Below are 19,730 nucleotides of genomic sequence, written 5' to 3'. Positions count from 1 at the left end.
TTACTGTCCAGCACTCTCCTCCTCCAGTTGTTGTGATTGGTGTTTTCTGGATAAACGGCGATTGCCGCTACCGTTACCGCTAGTGGCTACGGCGAGAGAAAGCGCGAAAAAATGAACGAGTGTGCCAGCCACACTGGTTGACCCCCTATGAACTAGTTGCCTCCAGCAATTCTGCTGCTTCGTTTATCAGCTGGAAACGACTTAGCAGCAACAGCAGCAGTCGTTCTCCTTAGTTGTACTGGCTGTTGATACAACAGCAAAACTTTACCACCATCGGAATCGAGGAGCAGCACGATCATCGCGGCTCTATGACACCACCATCAGCAGCAATATCGTCACCGCCCGCGGCAGCGGCAGCAGCAGCAGCAGCAGCAGCACACGACCACCACCACAACCACCAGCGTACAGCATTATTAACAAGAAAAAAAAGAAAGCGAACTTTTCCGCTAGAGTCCCTATCACTATAGGACGGCAGTCCGGCCATCTATTCATAACATAACACAATGACATTCAGAGGAGTCCCAGCGGACGCAGCAATAGCACAAATAAAGCACTACAGGAGAACTATTCGATTATATTTAGACATTATGACTGGTGACCGCCATGTTGCTTGTTTACCCTCTATCGCTGGAGGACCTTTAGCGAAAGAAACCCCGATGAATGATCACTCACGTAAGTGCGTTCTCCTTAACCACACACTGCGATAGGAAGCACCCAGATAGAAGCTTCACAGATTTGCACACACACCACACGCTTACACAGAATAGATAGATTACGTGACGGTGGTACGTTTGAGCCGTCACAATGAAACCCCAACACAATTAAGCCACTTCATGGAGAAGCCGAAAAAGAACAAAGGTTTCAATAAAAAATAAAAGCAGTTGAATAAAGTCGATGAGAAAAGTGCCAGATTGTGTTTGAGGTCATTTATTCTCAGTGTCTAAACTTCCCTGCTGATACTGTCTATGCGGGCATCTTTATCAATCCACCGTCTATCACCTGTCACTGCATGAATGCGCCGTCAAGTTCATCACAGCCTTATCTTTCTGCTTCTAAAATTCTTTTGTTGCAAGAACAATAAAATGAAAGCTTCGTGCACGTACATGCTTATGGGCATTTTGCTTACGATAAGAGTGATCAATTATACATTTTTGTGCAAGCAAGCTGCATGCTTATGCGAAAACGTAAATGCGAGCACTTGTTTACACATAAGGAATAACAGAGTGCGTTACAAGACAAAAAGCTGTATGTTCCAGATAGCTTCTCATACAGCTGGTCACTTCTATTTCGCATCGTCAAGGGATTGCTGGACTGAATAATTATATCTATTAGTTATCATTGTTTTCTAGTCAAGCAGAAACCCATATTATATAGAGTGATGTAATTTTTAATTGGCTGCAGATGAGGCGATAGAGAGCTTTAGATCTCTGTATTTCAACGTAGTTCCATTGTACTAATCATCTGCATTTTAACGCATGTAGGATCCTATTTTTTTAAGTTATAAAGAAGTTTCGATCGTTAGACGTTTGTCAAGCTTGCTCCTTTCTTGGAAGCCTTGTTGAAGAAGTGCCACGAAAATGGAAGCTAAAAACCTGAAGGCTCTGTTTACCTATTCTTAAGAGTGACTGTTTGTATATTCTGTTGTCTATCTAGAGCGGTTGAATCAGTACTCCATACGGTGAACTTCACGTCGCTAGAAAATAGGTGAACCCTGCTCGCGAGTCCAAAAATTTTAATTCTGGCAACAAGTAGCTATTTAACGTTTCTTCTAGATTTAAATTTAGCTGCTTTGAAGCAGCACAACTTGAGGAAACGTATTTTTTTAACTGCAAACCAATCATAATGTTTTTATCACACAGGTTATAGAAACAACGCTTGGTTAACAGGAGCATCTTTCTGCATTAGATAATTTGAATCCAGACCTATTATGCAATATGGGTAATTCTGTGGTATATAATAAACGCGCGTTGGATGATAAGTAAATTTCATCACTAGGAAACATAACCGTCTAAGTATATTGTTTGTTTACAGAAGGCATTAATGTGTATATTTTTATACAATGTGTATCTACTCGATGATAGCGTATTCTTGGAAACGGCATGGTTTTCGATTGGAACGTTATCTATATCCTCTTAACGTGTCTCGGAGTCGATGGAGCTTACCGTTATATATATGTCCTATATGGCAGGAGATGTTTATGATACTTCATTGGGACTGATTTAAATTACCTAAAGTGTAAAACATTTGCTCTTAATGTCAGTGTTAGAAGTAGGCAAAAAAGCATCGAGTTTGAACCGTGTGTGTTTGGTCTACATAGGTTAGTGCTGAACTTAACTGCGTCAAAATACTGCACGTACTTATACTGCAGAATTAAGTAATCTAGCGAACACGAATCTGTGTGGGTCTGATAGTCTAAACAAGAAGTTGTTTCTGGATACCAAATATAAGCGTATTTCACATTATCCTATGCGCCCGTTGGATGTGTTATAGAGATCCGGATCTAATGACTCAGTCATCTTCTATGACTAAACAAATGACACACTATTTGATAGATAGATATGTGTTATTCTTAAGTTGCAATAAAAGGTGGTTACAAGTTTAGGTTTAGAGCAGCCGCTGTCTGAAGCAATACCTAATTGTAATACTGGACATAAAACTAGAAACATCTGTTTATATATTAAACACATACTAACTAAATGGAGTAATTTGAGCCTTATCTCTTTTTTGTTTATGTTTTCTCACTAGTATATCAAACAAACATCAGTTGCCTCACAGACAGCATTCTTCTAATCTACTATCAAGAATTAGTAGTCGCAGTCTCGAACGTACGTAAAGTTTTGAATCACCTAGACTATAGAAAATCGAAACCCCTCAGCAAGATTCAGAACCACCTCAAGATACTCAAGTAACCAAGCAGAGACGTTACGTATAATCCTTGTTATAGATATAACGGTCTCATGTAGTATACGCTGCCGGGATATTCTGATCGGGCGATTCAGGTATTTCAAATAGATTCGAGGCTCCATCCTGGTTTTCATTTTCGAACTATTATATTTCGAACTAGATCAACACTTCGTGCATTATACTCCTTCGATCAATGCCTCTTAAATCAATTTATCCAGCAGGATTTCTCACAAAGACTCAAGACATTAGATTGTTGAATTAACTTTATTATTGAAAGTTCAGTAAATTGTGCACTTGTAAAATCTTTTTCTAAGCAATCCGAATACGTGTCACTGCTAACTTTCTCACTTCGGATCCGATAAATATGTTACACATAACAACTCGTACTGACATTATTTGCTTGTCACACTATACTTCTTAAGCTGGTCTCAGTTATCATTCAGGTTATAGCCAAAAGTGGATATAAATATATAGCGTCATTGCCAAACTCTTCGAGGCAGGGTGTTATCCCGTTGTCTCCTTAACGGACTGATATTTTACTGATACTACAGTATTTTATCGAAATACATCAGCTCTGGTATCAATCGTTTTCTAGTCAGAAATCAAATAGTCTACTCCACAATATTTCAACTAGCACTTAGTAGTCTTCCTATGTTTTTAAACGTAACCTGATTATTGCAAATTACAGCTCACCACTGTCATTGCTTACTGAAGTTATACTCATGAACTATAATAGCTTTGCAAGTTCGCTTTCACTCTAATGGCACCAGCAATGTTTCAGCGATATACAGTCGGCTGTGCGAATTAATTCATTGACCCGTTTCTGTATCCTCGTTTAAGCAATATACCTTGCAGATCGGCAGATGTGGTAGTGAAAAACAGCACACCCTGGAAATACGCAAGATGCTTGTGAATCGAGAAAAAACAATTCGTAAGAATCTGAAACACTACGAAAGGTAATGGACGACGCCACGTTATGGTTTTCACTCATTTGGTTTCACATTCTCAATTTCGTAGCTGATGCTTCCTGTGACTGGATTTAGAACTCAGTAGTTCTTACGAAGAGGTCATATTCCCTAAAATAAATTGTAGTTTTTCTATCTGTTTGGATCGTTTCGTCTTTTTTAGTATAAAGCTGTAGCGACTTATGAACCTACACCAGCAAATAATTTCTTACATTATTCATGCATGATATAAGACGTTATTGATAACGTTTCTAAAAATACAGCCATACTGTTATTTAAGGGAGATATTATGCCTTCTCAACAAACTAGCTAGAAGCATTAGGATTAATTGCAGGATTAACCTGACGTCGCACTAGATGAGTGGAGATAGTTCTTCATTTTCCAGCTCAATTAAGCACTAAAGTGTTTCTAAATAAGTAAAAACACACACGGTTGTGCGATACCTTATATCTATTTATTGTTATTATTGCAAATAGGTAGTTTTAATATCTTACATAGTATATATATATATATATATATATATATTTATATATATATATATATAAGAGGCTGCTCAATGAAAAGGTAGATGAAATGTACTGAACCTCATTGCTCTCTTTCGACGATGAATCACTTTATTTTCAGCTAGTAGATCCAATTATTTTTGTTGGATCATATATGAGTTTGTGTTTTCGTGTTCGTTTGTAGATGAATACGTGAATATGCCTAAAAGTGATTTCTATTTATGTTGGTGGTGTTAGCGTAGGCTATAATAACAATAATCCAGATGAGTGAAACTAACGCAATAATACATTAATACGTTTCGTAAGGAGCAGTACAGATTAGAATACAATGATGAGAACAACCAGCAAAATAATGAAGAAACAACAAGACCATCAAGAAATAGCAGACGAAAAAAACATCTTCTGACACAAACCATTTGAAACTGGGACAGGGCTTGAATTTATAATAGAACTGGAATTAGCTAGCTTTGATAGACACAAATAATGTAATTCGTATGAAGGTAGCTTTCAAACATTTAAAAACTCAATAGCCCCAGTTTGGTAGCGTTTAATGAAACTATGTTTTGTTTTATTGATTTCGGGGTGCAATTTCGCTCTAGTACCTCAATGTCAGCCGTCCGTTCAACAATCTTGTTTGAGATAAAAGGTTCCCCACTATAAGGTGCCTGTACAGATATCTCATGCAGGTGAAATAATATCAGAAACAGGTCCGCTGTAAACTAGTCTAGGGCAATTTGCTTGCACGTGCACCTCACCAAGAAACACTAGACAGCTATCGATTCAACTAGCAATCGACTGCAAGGTGTGAAGTTATGCAGATACGTGAAGCCCTCAAATTCAGGATTGACGCTATTTTGATACTCACAACATTTCAAACAGTTTACGATCCAGATTTAAAAATTTAAAAATCTAGTTGGTTTCGTTTACGCATGCTTGTCATCGTTTTTGTTTGTGTGCATGTTACACGGCATGTTACAGGTTCCTTAATAACAATTAATTCCAAGTGAAATGTAATGCTGGGCGGGCACAATTTAAGACCATTCAGTTGCAACATAACCATCCTAGTCAGTAAAATGGGCGTATTAATATTTTTTTTTCATATTTCTAGTGAAATTCACTCAAGCTGGGATGCATGGGTTATTTTATATGAAAGCATCGAATATGGTTTTTTTTTCTAGCCGTGCCATTTTGTCTTATACTTTAAACCACGAGTTAGCTTTAAATTCCGATTTATGATGTGTATTCATTTGCTTCTTTCTCTCTTTTTATCCTATTTTTTTGGAACTCGCAATGATTTTCTTATTATTTTGTATCGCGCAGCGAAAAACGGGGAAGCCTACAATCAATTTGTTTGTAGGCGATTTTATCTATATATACTTAATTGTGTACCTATGGATCTATATATAATTATATATCATCCAAAAGAAGAGCATCCTTTCTTGCTTCCTTTTGTGTCGCTCATACAAGCATATGATATCATATCATCACCATCTGCGACATTGTTTTCCATAGACAGTTATTATATTGTTTATTATTATTACTATTGTCATTTCGTTTCTATACACAGTCGCATTTATACACAATATATAGTTGACAACAATATTAATTCATTGATATTTATAATCATAATACCAGTGTCACCAATCATACTTAGTTTACTCATTTTCATTCTTTCGAGTCTTCCTCACGTTTTGCTTGTTTTGTGTTTTGTTTGCAAGGTTTCTTCCAGTCATCATTATCATTGTTATTACCGTTATTCTTACTATTCTTTTTATAGTCCATCTTTAGTGTCGATCACTTCTATTCATATTTTCATTATTACCTGTATTATACTTCACACACTTAAATGAATTCGATTTCACCTTTCTAGGTTCCATCGGGTTTTATGTTTCTTTGCATGTGTCGTCTGTTTGCGTTCTTCCTATTGTTGTCTGTTTTTCTCCAGTCACGCATCCGCCGATTCCATCTGTTTTCAAAGTTGCGCGTGTCTCTATGTTTATTTGTATCAGCCGTAGAGCATCAATGCAACTTTTAGAACTATTACATTTACCACGACGATGACACTAATGTCTAGTATCAACGTTATATTTCCTTTCATATAGTATTTGTCGTACATGAATAATGGCTGTCTTCTGTTACAGAAATCGTAGCAATAGTAATAGTAATAAAACTAATCTGACTTGTGTGTTTGCTTTCAATAACTATAATAAATACTAGTTAGTTAATTAATTTGTTACCAATTCAACTACAGGCCCCGAATGAAAGTAACACCTAGGGCCCAATTCACGCATAGCTAATGTTGCTTAGTTACAATGTCGATGGTACAATGATTACAATGTATAACAAAAATCTAACGATGATTTTCGGTTCTTTATTATGCATGTGCTACCGCTGCTGCTGGCGTAACATGTTTTTCGTTTACGTTTCGTTTGCGCCCCCTTTGTCAACCAGTCGCCCGTTACCCGTTGCCTTATTATACTCATTACAAAAATGTCGTTTATCGATATTTGAGGATCTTCTAATACCTTTCACCTACCTGCCGGTTTTATTTCGAGTAGGTGTAGAATTGAAATCGAGGGTATTCTCTCTCGGTGGTCGTTTGCTTCCTTTGTTGACCAAATATGATCGCTTCTCTGAGCAACATTAACATTTGCGAAACCAAATACACCAGCGATTAATGGATCACAAGATCATCTGCGGTCGAAATTGACGCTTTAATAATAATAATAATAATAATAATAACAACATCAATATGTATTTTTCTATAATATCCATCAGTGTTTGTGCACTGTACCACCACTGTATATACATGGCAGCCGGGCAATGCGGGAGCACCAGTAGCAATGCATGGGAAAACGTAATAGCAGTAATAATTATTGTTGTTACACACGTTATTATTGTTGTTTCTGTTGTGGCAAAAGGAATTGTGAGTTTTGTCTCATTGAACCGACAGCATAATATTGAATCTATTGCAAAGTTGTACAGAATTGTATAGGGTGTGCTTGTGTGAGTGTATCTCTAACTTCTTTCCTGTTAACAAGTTTCTGTTGTGTCTAAGTGTACCTTTCTATATTATTCATCGGCTATATATATATATATATATATATTCTTTATCGTTCACGTCTTTCTTCTAATTCATCCACTTTTTACAATTGGGGGCACCACATAGGCAGGCTATCTTGTGCTGGTCATCCTCAAAATCGAACTTGTAGTCGTAAGAGAGCTCTTCGCCACGGGCAATTCGCCGTTTAGCTATAATCAGAATCTTCTGATCCTTGTCTACGTCCACCACCTCAGTGACACAGTTTGGATTGCAGCTGTGATTCACATATCTGCAGAAAGACAAGATTAAATAACACTCAAAATTAGTCTATTAGTTATTAATATTTGCTTAATCGTATGAAAAAAAAAAATTGAAATAATCAGGCGTACAGTAGGGTCCTTTCAGACTTGCTATTACAAGTCAATGCATCAAGGGCCGGACAACGCAAGTGATCAGATGCACGCAAGTCATTGGTACATAAACGGATGAATTAAGCTGGTTTTACAGTTAACTATAATAATTAATCTAATACATGCTAACCTTTTTCCACCACTTTAAAAGTGCTTACGCGAAATTAGCCAACAAATTACTTTATATGCATTACTTCCTATCCCAACTGTATCCTAGTAGCCAAGAAAAACCAGTGCTCTTAATAACACTCAGCAACTTTATCTGAACAATCAAACTTTTTGGCCCACCTTTAAACAAAGGAAGTTATGATACAACTTGGTAGCTATATGATGTGTATAGTGGAAAATTTTATTGCTGAGAGTATAACATAAAAGTATATGTCGTAAAAAATGGAAAAAAAAATAGCATCTTAAATCTAAACGATACACTTCGCTTAATTTTTCGAGTTCAACGAAAACCATTTTGCGCCAAATTTAACGACTGATGATTGTTAGACGAAGCTCTTTCCGTCTACGGATTTTCTATCCGGAGAATTACTGTTCTGAATTACTGCTTCTTAATTTTAGCAGAAAATTTTCTTCTCCAATTATTCATTCTTGGAGCACACATTTAAACTAAGCTCTTGATATCATACAAATAATACCACACGCTTGTAACCCAATTAAGAACGTTTTAACATATATTACATCTATTCACAAAAAAATGGAAAAAGGAAAGCAATCCATAAGGACGGCGAGAACTTATCGAACAACTATAGTAAATGTTTTTAACATCCTACTGTGACAGTTCTTCTTTTACCTCGCTAGGCCGCCCGTAAGGGTAGCATCAATAACCCGATTTTCGTCGAGTCGGAACATGTAAATTCCTCGATTCTGAGACTCGTACTGCTTTTCGCGGGCGTTGGCCACTTCGTTTCGGATCACCTGTCCAATGTACTCTATTACCATCGTGTGCTTTTCAATGTCACGGGCGGCATATAGACCCAAACCCTGGATCTTGCTTCGAGCTAGGAAAACGTTACTTCGCCACTCTGTCTTCATTCGCCTGTATTGACTGGCCTTGGAATGGACGAACTGCTTGGAGTACGGCGAGCCCATCTCAGGTGACGGCGAAAGGCCCTGTCCGCCGGGCGAATCGGAGCACAACAGTAACGAATGCTGTATTGCGAGTGACGCGGGTGTCCCCACCGAGGCCGAGAGCGCCGAAGCCGCGGAACTTCCGCCGCCTCCTGCGCCAGCCCAGCCCCCAGCAGCACCCACTGCGTTACTCGAATGCAGCAACGCATGCGATCTACATTGAGAATAACAGTAAGAACACGACAAGCAAATATGCACGAAAAAATATTGCATTGTTATTTGTATCTCTTTAGCCATATTGAAATCTATCAACAGTAGCTACTATACAAAGATCAGCTAGTGCACTATCACTAAGTTTTCTCTTTACAATACGTTCACTGTCCATTGTACTGCAAATATTTTTTTAATAACTTCCGATGGATTTTACCGTTTGAAGTGGGTCCTGAGCTTGGGTTCCGACCGGGCACAACCACTTGGATTGACAGCTAACGGCAAATCGATTGAAGGACCGTAGCGAAACGTATAGTCAAGCAACGTATCTACACCCGGAATTGACTCAATCAATCGAAGAAGAAGCGGTTCCGTTAGCCCGAACAGGTCGTGACCCGTCACGTATTTGGAGAACACTTTGATAGCCTTGTCCTCCAGTCGCATTTTTTCTATGGGTTCCAACACCTAAAAGCCACAACGGAAATAGAGATACGACATCCTGTTCCTACGCTATAGAGCAAAGCGCTTTGCATGAAAATGCTTCTATTCACCACGAACTTGAATACATGAAATAGTTCAAACCTGTAGACTATGCCAAGCGTTATACGTCTGCATCTGTCGTAGAGCACCTACGACGAGATCTTAGAAAAATAATTTTCCCAGTTTTTGTGTTGAAAATCTTATCCCCAATTGTTTTGTACTTCTGCATATCAGGATGGGTGAACAAACAAAAGCGCCGTATACAATTGTGCGAAAATCTTATTTACTAACAATTTATCACTTTATCGAGCTAAAGTAACCGTAAATGAGTCAAACGTGGGCAATGTTTGGTTCCAGGGGGCGGTACCATCTGTCATTGCGTATTCGAAACCCTGCGATTATTAAAGCGGAAGTTGGGTAAACCCCATTTGTCTCGGAGAGTTCGTACCACTCCTGAGCTACCCCATTTATGCAACTTTATGCGATCGTTAGATTTTTCTTATCCGTTTTTTAAAAGCGCAATCTATAAGTTTAGATCTTCTACAATTAGGAAGTTATATGTGTGCCCCAGGAAGAAATTTTGACGTTTATGCCGGATTTGTAAGAGGTTATCGAAAATTTTGGTTTTCATTTCAGTCTTACGGAGGAATTTCAAGGCAATCGTCTGGACAACAATACATGTAAAAATCACGGTAAGATTGTCATGTTTTTAACGTGATGTTGATATTGTGTTTTTTATGAGCTAATGTAATGTATCACAATTTGCGATTGACTATCTGCAATCGATGACCATATATATATATATGTTTCGTGTACGAGATGTAAACATCGATACACCAGAGTGTGCTGATTCCAAGAACGTACCTTCATCCAGCACTCCTTAGGAGTACTGCCCTCGATGGCCTTTTGATCGCTTTTGCCCATGGGTGTAATAGTGAACTTCGGCTTACCCTCATGTTCACTAATGACACATTCATACAGTTGACGTTGGCCAAGTCGTTGCATGTGCCAATAGAAGCGCAGCACACGAAATCCGCAAGGGTAGATAGCATTTGGGCAGTGAAAATTTTGCAGCTGTTGCGGTAATAGTTGGCCAAGAGCCTGGAATACCAGGCTACCCACACGGATGTAATAATTCTCGCCACGATGAACAGAAGCAGCAACCTTCAAACCAGACCGAAATGGGATGACGGAGGGTAAGAACACTGACGTGCATATCTAGAATTGAATATTTTCACAGCGGCCTTTTCTTTTCTTCCCCACCAAACTATAATGCTTGTCTTACTAGGGCTTCTAGCGGTGGCTAATAATAATCCTCTTAGTTTTCATCTTGTAGCTACTTGCCTGTTTGACTTCGTCTCGCGAGATATAGACCCGCCGGAGCACGGAAGCGGACGGTAGAAGTAGATCGGGCTGAGGAGACTTGGGCTGATGAGCGGGGCACAACATGGTCTTGTCCTTGAAAAACATGCACGAGTGGCGGCGTGCGCAGCCAAAATGAAACGTCTGCATACATCTCATCTTGAAGCAGCGCACGCTAGCCCCTACGAGGTTGCAACGTGCACAGCGCACACGCTTTGCCCGACGGCAAGCCTCTTCGACATTCATCAGTGACCCGTTCACCGTCTCATAAACTTCGGACGACCAAAGCGCGCAGTTGAGATGCACCCATTGGTCCGTGTCCAAGTTGAGCAGTCTGCCCGGACCTTCGCTCGCGCCGTCACCGACTGCCAAGCACAGTAGGCACGCACGGGCATCCGTCACGCCCGCTAACCGAATACCTATTGGAGATGCATCTAGCCGAGCGTTTGCCTCCTCTACAACTGTAATTGTTGCGATTAAAGGAAATCAAATTGAAATCCTATTAATAACTAATACAACACTATTTGTCATGAATAGTATATCAACCCCAATACCAGAGATCAAAATCAGACAGTAATGATCTTAATGGTTGGACAACAAAAAAGTCTTCTCTGCTTAACCTAGCACTCAATATCGATAGATATTTTTAGATAAGTTACCGGCGACGTAAGGTAGTAAATTCGCATTAAACCAAAATATCCTACAAAGAACGCTACAACAAATTTTGGCACACAGAACAACCACATTGAACATATTTCTTAGATTTCACGGATTGGTGCCGCCAGAAGATCCCGTGATAAGTAGCCTGACGTCCAGAATTCCAAGTTTCGGCAAACCGACAGAATTTTGAGAAATGGTACGATCGCCACGAAAATATCATAAATCAGGAAGGAAGAACGCTTAAAGAACAAGATGAAGCCAGAATTATCGCGCAGAAGTGAAATCTCACCAAAATTACTTTAGCAGAAAGTTGGACACGATAAAAATCTCTCTGGAAACTATCTGTCTTTTATTTGCCGAAGAAACAACTGCATTAAATGCGTTTGAAATGACGACCTGTCATGGACCTTTGTCAATTATGCATACAGAGTTAATCGTCTATATTCGTTCGTTGTACTTGATCATATTTCTCCTGATGCTTTGTTTAAATTCGAGGGTTGAAGAAATCAAAATATAATGATAATAAATCAGTAGCTTTTAACTAAGTAGATGAAATGGTTAGTTGTACGATAAAAAATGCATGCTCACATTAAGCAGTTTATGCAACTGAAACATTTTGAACCAGATAAACGACAAGGGCATTAGCAAAGCATCAAGATACAATGAGCATAATGGTTGTTGAGAATGACGTTTGCCAGCACGCGTGAGATGTGGAAGCAGTCATAAGCAGCAAGACAGCAGCTATAAACATAATCATTTTGCCTCTTTGCAATAACAAAGGTCATACGTAAGGTCGTTTTTTGGAAAATGAATAACCAAACACCCAGAAAATCACATACGAATAATCGACTACGTTCCATAAATAGAGTAGATCATGATGAACTTAGGATGACTATGTAGGCAAGACTCAAATTTGCACCATTCAACGATTTACACAGATATATCAGGCTGTCAAAATCAAAGACTAGCAAGGCACAGTGTCCAAGGCAAAATACAGAACCAAGCGTTACTATTATTGACTTGCGCACATGAAAGACATTGATAGACTAAAATAACCCCCAGTTTTTTTATTCTGCATTTAAAGATGCCGACATGGGACAGTTAAATTGGCCAGGCCGTTTTAAAACAGAGGCAGAGTTGAATGCAGAAAAGATTCGGGACAATTGCTATGTCATCGACCACAATCAATGTATGATGAGAGTCCCAAAAGTTCGAAATAAATTAACTTCTGAAATTGACATTTGGCATCCACATTAAGAACGAGTTTATTTCTAAACGAATTATTAAGAAACGTCGTGGAATTGTAGTGACAAACCGAAGCACATCTGTCTATCTCTAACCCAAATACTGATTTGGTATTCTTGAAGATAAAACCTGTTTCTTACAATATTTCGAATAAGTTGGACAGAACATTTTAACGGCTTGTAGCTCGCGCTGTCCTGACTGATGCCTCTTACCGAGATGTGGCCTTAATTGTAATAATTCAAAAAAGAATAGTGACGTAAGCCTGTGTGCTGATCCTTCTAGCCGTCTGCATACCAATCACGAAACCTATTACTCCGCTCTCCGATCACCATGTATATTTATGAAACTGGATAAAATTCCTCTACCACTAAGTTAGCTAAAGCATACCGATAACTTGAAATAATGGATAAATCAATAGGGCTGCCAATTATTAACAATCCGAGAAAACTTTTAAATGACATATTATAGGCTTCCCTTTGTAAAGGTAACACAAACAATTATTCAGGCAAAAACTGATATACTAATAACAGCGATTCCATCATAACGGGGCAACATCGTTGACTACGGTTCTACAACAAAACAAGGCTGTATAGATCCTACGAAATTTTCCGACAGATTGACCAATCCGGACTAAAAGTAAAATTGGAAAAGAGACACTATCTTAAGACCGAGGTCAAAGTTAGAGGATTTTTTTAGCCGAACTCAAAAAATAAAACCAGGTCTCGATAAAACTAAAGCAATTTTGTAGATGCTAGCTTTTTCGAATGTCTTTGAATTACGATCTCTGTTGCTTAGAATTTATTGATACACTAAGAGACTTATAAGGCCCACTGGACAAACTATTATGAAGCGATATCGATTCGCAAAGGTAACTAATAAATAATGGCTAGAATCTACACAGGTATCTGAACGGAAGCATATCGATTTTGGGAGGCCGGTAGATAGTGAAATGTATTCAATTATTGTAGATACCCACTTCCGAGGGGCTGAAGTATATATTATGCAATCAGCAATTAGTTAAAATACAGTAAATGCGCTACATAATATATTTCCTCGCTGCATATAACTTTTTAGGATTGTTTCAAACGCTCATTTAGAATTGCCTCGGACAATGGCCGTCAATTCATACCATATCAATTTGCCGGTTTTGTAAAATCGATTGAAGCACAACATTGCGCAGTTCCAACAACTGAGCCAAACAGTTTATCAATACATCCAAGTGAAGATATCGCAAATTGAGACAGATACGTAGCCCAATGAGTTCTAGAGATGTTACTATATGTACTACATATCCTCTCCTAAAGTATGATAAATCACACATAACTAATAAATCGCCTGCTATTTTTAATAAGAAAAATTTGCGCTTAGATGGATCTAACTACCGCAAAATATGAAAAAGCAAGCACAACAGGTTTCGCCTGTATAACACAATAACTGGACAACGTAGCATCATTTTGAAAACGTTTGCTTGAATGGGATGCAAGGCTAAAGCAAATGAGTAGAAACAGATTCTGCTTCCAATGCACAGATGCGAAAAAGCGATTTGTTGAACGAACGTTTATAGGCACCTAAAAATACTCCACCTGAACCATGATCGGCCCACCTCGCTCTTCGACGGTATACTAAGATCAGGATAGAGACTTGGTAGTGACATAGACTGGAAAACACTATGCAGCTACACGAAGGCATTTCTTCTAACCAAAACGGAAGATATCATAAATGCTACATAAACCCCCATATTTGAGATGAAGATCAGAGAGTAATCGTCTGAAATAACGATGACTCTTTTCTGCCTATCTTAATATTCGATACCAGTGGATACCTTCAAACATATCATACATCAATCGACATTGCTTTAAAATGGGGCTGTTCTTACCAAGGGTATTATTCTTTTTGCTTAAAAGCTTTTGACGTGTCCCCGGCTCCCACACCATCCATTTCGTGCCCTTGGCGCTCTTCCTGTTAGGGTCAGGCCGATGCGCGAGGAAAGGCTTCCTGAGTTGCACCGGTTTTACTGGTGTTTGCTCGCTGACACGTTTTACAAGTTCACCAAGAACCTCCTGAAATCGAAGGTATCAGAAAGTACATAAAAGTACGGATATCAGTCGTTCGTATTCTTTTGATTACAGGAGCTCACCACATGTCCTCATGGATCCGATTTATACAATGTATTATTAAAGAGTCTTAGATTTTACCGCTTCACGTTGTGCTAACCTTGACTACGCTGAGTGTATCCGGAACATCGCACAACAGATGAACTAGCGCAGCCTGTGAGTAGCAGGCTTCTCCACAAAAGAACACCTCTTCAGATGGCCCCTTTGGTTCAGGTGCTGATGTTGATGTTTCATCGTTAGTTTCAGTCTGTTTACGTTTTCCTTCGCGCATCAAAAGCTTTGCAAGCCCTCGTTTTGGAAGAACAGCACAGCCACAGTGTTTACAAGACCTCTTCCTTCCATCTGCCCAAAGGTACTCGACCTCGTCCGGTTTTCGTTCGGATGATGGTACCTCCAAACGTTCAATAATCTCGTAAAGAAGCTCACCATTCGCATCTGCGAACGGTTCTTTTGCTTCGAGCTCGAGTATCTTCGACAAGGAACTGAGGACGGACTTGACGTCGCGTGACGAACGCAACGTCAGCGTCACTAACAACAATCCATTAGTCGCTGAAATTCAATCACAGGTTAGACTGCGTTTAAAAAAGATGACACTTTCTTCATCACTGCAAAAAATAACAAAGAGAGTGTCCTACGCTTATAATAAAAACAATTTCGGCTCAAAGTAAGCTAGGGTAAAACAAATATAGAATAACATTTCCGCTGTGAACAAATTACGCCCATTGAGTTCGATACCATACATACATTAGTATTGCTCAATAATATAAATACATATTTTTTGCTAATAGACTATGGTTAGCATTTATAAATCATATTAAGTACTGGTATCTATAGGCTCAATCGCTACTGCAGAGTGACGATTGGTCTTTCGATAGTTGCACCATATCTCTCTTTGATTCATAGCAGTAAGAAGAGGGTATCTTACCTGAGTTCACCGACGATTTATGGTCAAGCTCGTTTATAAGCTGATGCCCATCATAGCTTGGTCGCATGGGTACGGGAGCATACAGTGGCAAAGCAGGCGAAGGGGCTCGTTCTTTCTCGCTGCATTTTAAACTTGCTGGCATAAGGTTTGAATTATAGTCAGAAGAGCCTTTGAGTTGTCTTGAGCCAGCCGGTGTCTCCCGAGAGATCAATCTCAACCCCTTCATTTCTAACAACTTTTCTCTGACATCGCTCTCCGGACTCGAGCAGTAGCAGACAGTCTCGGGACTGTAGACGTAAGAGAAACATGTGACACATTTCGGTTAGAGTGATTTCCTGTTGTGTTACTAAAATCCCATAGTCATCATTTGGTTTCTAGAATGTCGACATGTTAGTTGCATGATAGCATTTTCATAAAAATATCACACACTGTTTCTTTGCGTACATTTGTATCATGCGAGACAATATACGGCTAGTGGCATCACCTTTATGTTAAATGCTCAAACAAAGATACTCACGGCAAGCACCTTTTGAAAACAATAGACGAGTTAAGGAGTAAACGAATCTCACCTAAATGCACGGTCGCTGTTTGAGCTGAGGCGATGGGAAAATTCCTGATTGTAAAAACCACGACTATTTAATACCAGTCGGTTCCGGCGCGCTCGGCTGCTTCTCGTGCTGGTACCCAGATGTTTGTAGAAATCGCCGCCATATTTGCTAGCCTTCTTCAGTTCGCCACTACCAAACGATCCCGCTAGTTGTGGCTGAATGGGGGTTCCCCTGTCCCTTCCAAATATGGGACACGCGCTGTAGTTGGCGTGTATTGAAGGCTCGACAATTCGGACGGCTGGCAACGACCGCATTTTGGCACTGACGGGGGCTCCAAGTTCTAAACCTGCTAAAGAGCCTGATGTGGGTTCACCCAATGAGGTAGGTTCTGACGCTAGAGCTAGTCCGGGGCCCTCTTCTCCGCGAATCCCGCCAGGTGTTCCTGATCCTGCAGATTTTTTGGCGCGTTTTTTTGTTGGTGACGTTGATGCTCCCGCACTACCGACGCTTCCATGTGCACCACCTGTTGCCGATATTAGACCTGGTAAAAAAAAACAGTATGGAACAAAAAACGACAAAAAAAAGTTAAAGGATCTTTCATTGCTTGAACACAGTTTACATAACGAACGTAATTTTCTAGAAATAATACACTGAACATCGTTATATATAGCTGGAATGTTGTATGACGCGCAAAACAAAAAACGACTAAAAGTAATATCTCCGAAATAGATAATAGAAATAGAATAAAGAGGAAAACTATCCATATTTACATGTAAATTAAAGACTATTTGGGTGGATACATTAAGAACATTTTTACTTACGGCGGCCTGTGAATTGTGTTGAAAACAGACTTTATTTTCTTTTATTCATTAGTTGAAATCAAAATCCTTCCCATCGATATTGATGTTGATATATATCATAATGGTTTTAAGATTCAATTCTGTCTTTTAAATTTCGTGAAAGTGAAACATTTCGATCTTTGTAGAGTTTGAACTGTATTTCCTCCTGATGGTACCTTTACTGACATACCTCAACCAAGTGCAAAATCTTTGCATCTGTCTATTTCTATAACATAATCTTAGAGTGTCGTTGCTAGTTTTAAAGGTCTCTGTTGACTTACCACTAGCAGATTGTTGCTTGTGAGGTCGTTTGCGTGGATTTTGTTGTTGAGTTTGACCCTGCGGTTGTCCTGAAAGCATTCCACTGCTAGATGTATCCTGACTGTTATTTTGTGTAGGCTTTCCAGGTGGTATTTGGCTTGACGGAGGCCCAAAAGGAGATCCACGAGGTGGACCGCCCATAGGTGACATCGGTGTGCGTTGCAACTGAGGACTGGCTGTTGTAGTTAACGGCTGATGATTTGGATGCTGCATTGGAGGACCCATTGGCCCCGGAGAGAAATGTCCGCTACCCGCAGTTGGGGAGGTCAACTCGCTTTTCACGTACATGCTACCGGTTCCAAGTGGAGTTGGAGGCCCGCTCTGGGGACTCTGAAGGTTTCCTCCGGTCTGATTGTGCATAGAAGGTCCATCAAACGGACTAAGGCTTCCAGGAAGACAAGCGACAACCTGCAATGCCCATTATACGAAGGATGCAGTGATTAGTAGCATTCGGTAGTTGTCAATGCTGTATTTCCAAGTAACGCTCTTTGCATATTTTACAAAAAAGGCACCATGACAACAACTCTACTTACCCTGTTCGGTGGTGCCGGAGGTTGTTGCGTTTGCGACGACGTCGTCATCGTGGACGGGGTTCCCTGGGTCGTGGCGCCGAGTGGTCCGGAAAGCTGCATGCCTACCGTTGTTATTGGTGGTGAAGGGGTCATGGCATGGTGCTGATGAGACGGTCCACCGCTGGTTTGCTGATCTAGCTGGTGAGAAAGTTGCTGCTGCTGTTGTTGTTGTTGCTGTTGTTGTTGCTGATGTATGGGTTTTAAGCTATCGCAGGAAGCTGCTGAAGTGACCGGAGATATCTGATTGCTCATCGGGGAACCGCCTATCTGCGGCGATTGTCGGAGGGGACCACCTTGCTGGTGTTGTTGAAGACTATTCTGAAGGAGACTGCCACCAAGCGCTGGCACCCCAGAATGACTGGCTGTATAAGCGATTGGGGTTCCTCCAAGTGTCCCGACATGAGGCCCGACTGGGGCGGTCGCTGTTGAAGGGAGCGATTGGGCTACAATTGGGGTAGGTTGAGGTGACGGCGCACCAATCTGATGAGAAGGCACTGGCGGTAGTGGCACTGAAGGAGGAACTCGGTCACTCGATGAATTATTAAGCAGAAGATTACCACTGCTGGTGCTGCTATTCATCGCATTGCTTCCATTGTTGCCTCCGCCTCCAACAGCCGCAGCTGAGGCTGGCTGAGGTGCGGCTGATACGATAGGAAGCGCGGGCAGTTGCTGCGGTGCAGACAGACGTGCACCTGGACTGGCACCTGATGCTGGCAACGACAAAATTGGCCCTGGAGGAACCGACGACGGCATCGTCGCTGTTATTGCTATTGGGGTTGTTATTGGAGCAGCTGGTGTTGCCACTGGTGTCGCTGCTGCTACTACTGCAGTTGCTGTTGCAGGACTAACGACTGGTGCTGTTGTTTCTAATGGTGGTATTAATGTTGTTGTGGTCGTCGTTGTTGCTAATGCTGATGTTGTTGGGGGCGTTTTAGATGGCGCTGGAGGCGATGTTGTCCTTTTCGTTGCTGGCATCATGAATGAAGGAACTGAGAGCCAATACAAGGCAGCAGTTAAACGCAACACTATAGAACTATATATAGTAATAGTTATAATGCTTTTTCACGATCTTATAAAACGGCTAGTGATCAATTGAATAAATAAAGTAAGAGAGCATAATGATTCGATAACAACTCTCAGTTGCTGACGATGCTAGCTAGTTTACCTGCAGTTTTAGACGCAGCTTGCTGCGAGCTGTGTGGACTCATAGCAGGAATAATAGGGGTAGACGAAGGAACTGAATTCGCTGAACCGGAAGAAGCTGTGGCAGTGCCTGTTGCACAGCCACTACCATTGTTACTGCTTCCACTATTATTAACGATACCAGTACTACTGCCCATACTCATACTGATGCTGCCGCTGCTATTGTTGTTGTTAACAATAGCATGGTTGTTATTGTTAACCAACTGTGAGGTGATAAGCGTTGGTTGTTCCTTGACCACCAGGACCGGTGAACCTCCGTTTCCCGTGAGAGCTGAAATGGACGAAAAGACAAAAGCTGAGCATGAAACAGTTACGGTTCTCCGTCATTTCTACTAATAAAATGCAGCCA

At 40.4% G+C, this 19,730-nt stretch overlaps 1 protein-coding gene and 1 long non-coding RNA gene across 6 annotated transcripts in view; one reads left to right on the top strand and one right to left on the bottom strand.

Annotated features, from left to right (window-relative positions):
* The first annotated feature begins 437 nt into the window (after positions 1-437).
* On the top strand, positions 438-12,852 carry LOC147755044 (uncharacterized). 2 transcript variants are annotated; one of them, XR_015330588.1, is made up of 4 exons: positions 533-672; positions 3,745-3,860; positions 10,229-10,284; positions 10,915-12,852. It is a non-coding gene; the product is annotated as an uncharacterized LOC147755044 (long non-coding RNA). The 2 variants fall into 2 exon arrangements; XR_015330587.1 differs by having other exon boundaries at positions 438-672; positions 10,229-12,852.
* LOC111252734 (uncharacterized) overlaps positions 5,872-19,730 on the bottom strand; it is a 30,239-nt gene continuing 16,380 nt past the window's right edge. For all 4 annotated transcript variants that reach the window (XM_022811092.2, XM_086993548.1, XM_022811093.2 and 1 more), the window contains exons 13-24: positions 19,344-19,652; positions 18,140-19,167; positions 17,567-18,014; positions 16,468-16,987; positions 15,899-16,185; positions 15,074-15,522; positions 14,736-14,919; positions 10,937-11,415; positions 10,457-10,756; positions 9,330-9,577; positions 8,625-9,116; positions 5,872-7,704 (exon numbers count right to left, since the gene is read on the bottom strand). In XM_022811092.2, coding sequence (XP_022666827.1) covers positions 7,503-7,704; positions 8,625-9,116; positions 9,330-9,577; positions 10,457-10,756; positions 10,937-11,415; positions 14,736-14,919; positions 15,074-15,522; positions 15,899-16,185; positions 16,468-16,987; positions 17,567-18,014; positions 18,140-19,167; positions 19,344-19,652 — 4,946 coding nt within the window. In that variant the 3' untranslated portion in view covers positions 5,872-7,502. The remainder of the gene's footprint in view (positions 7,705-8,624; positions 9,117-9,329; positions 9,578-10,456; positions 10,757-10,936; positions 11,416-14,735; positions 14,920-15,073; positions 15,523-15,898; positions 16,186-16,467; positions 16,988-17,566; positions 18,015-18,139; positions 19,168-19,343; positions 19,653-19,730) is intronic.

Source organism: Varroa destructor, unplaced genomic scaffold (assembly GCF_002443255.2).
Source record: "Varroa destructor unplaced genomic scaffold, Vdes_3.0 BEIS01000006.1, whole genome shotgun sequence".
Taxonomy (NCBI): Eukaryota; Metazoa; Arthropoda; class Arachnida; order Mesostigmata; family Varroidae; genus Varroa; species Varroa destructor.
Note: the sequence above shows the minus strand (reverse complement) of the source record. Positions and strands in the feature narration are given on the sequence as shown.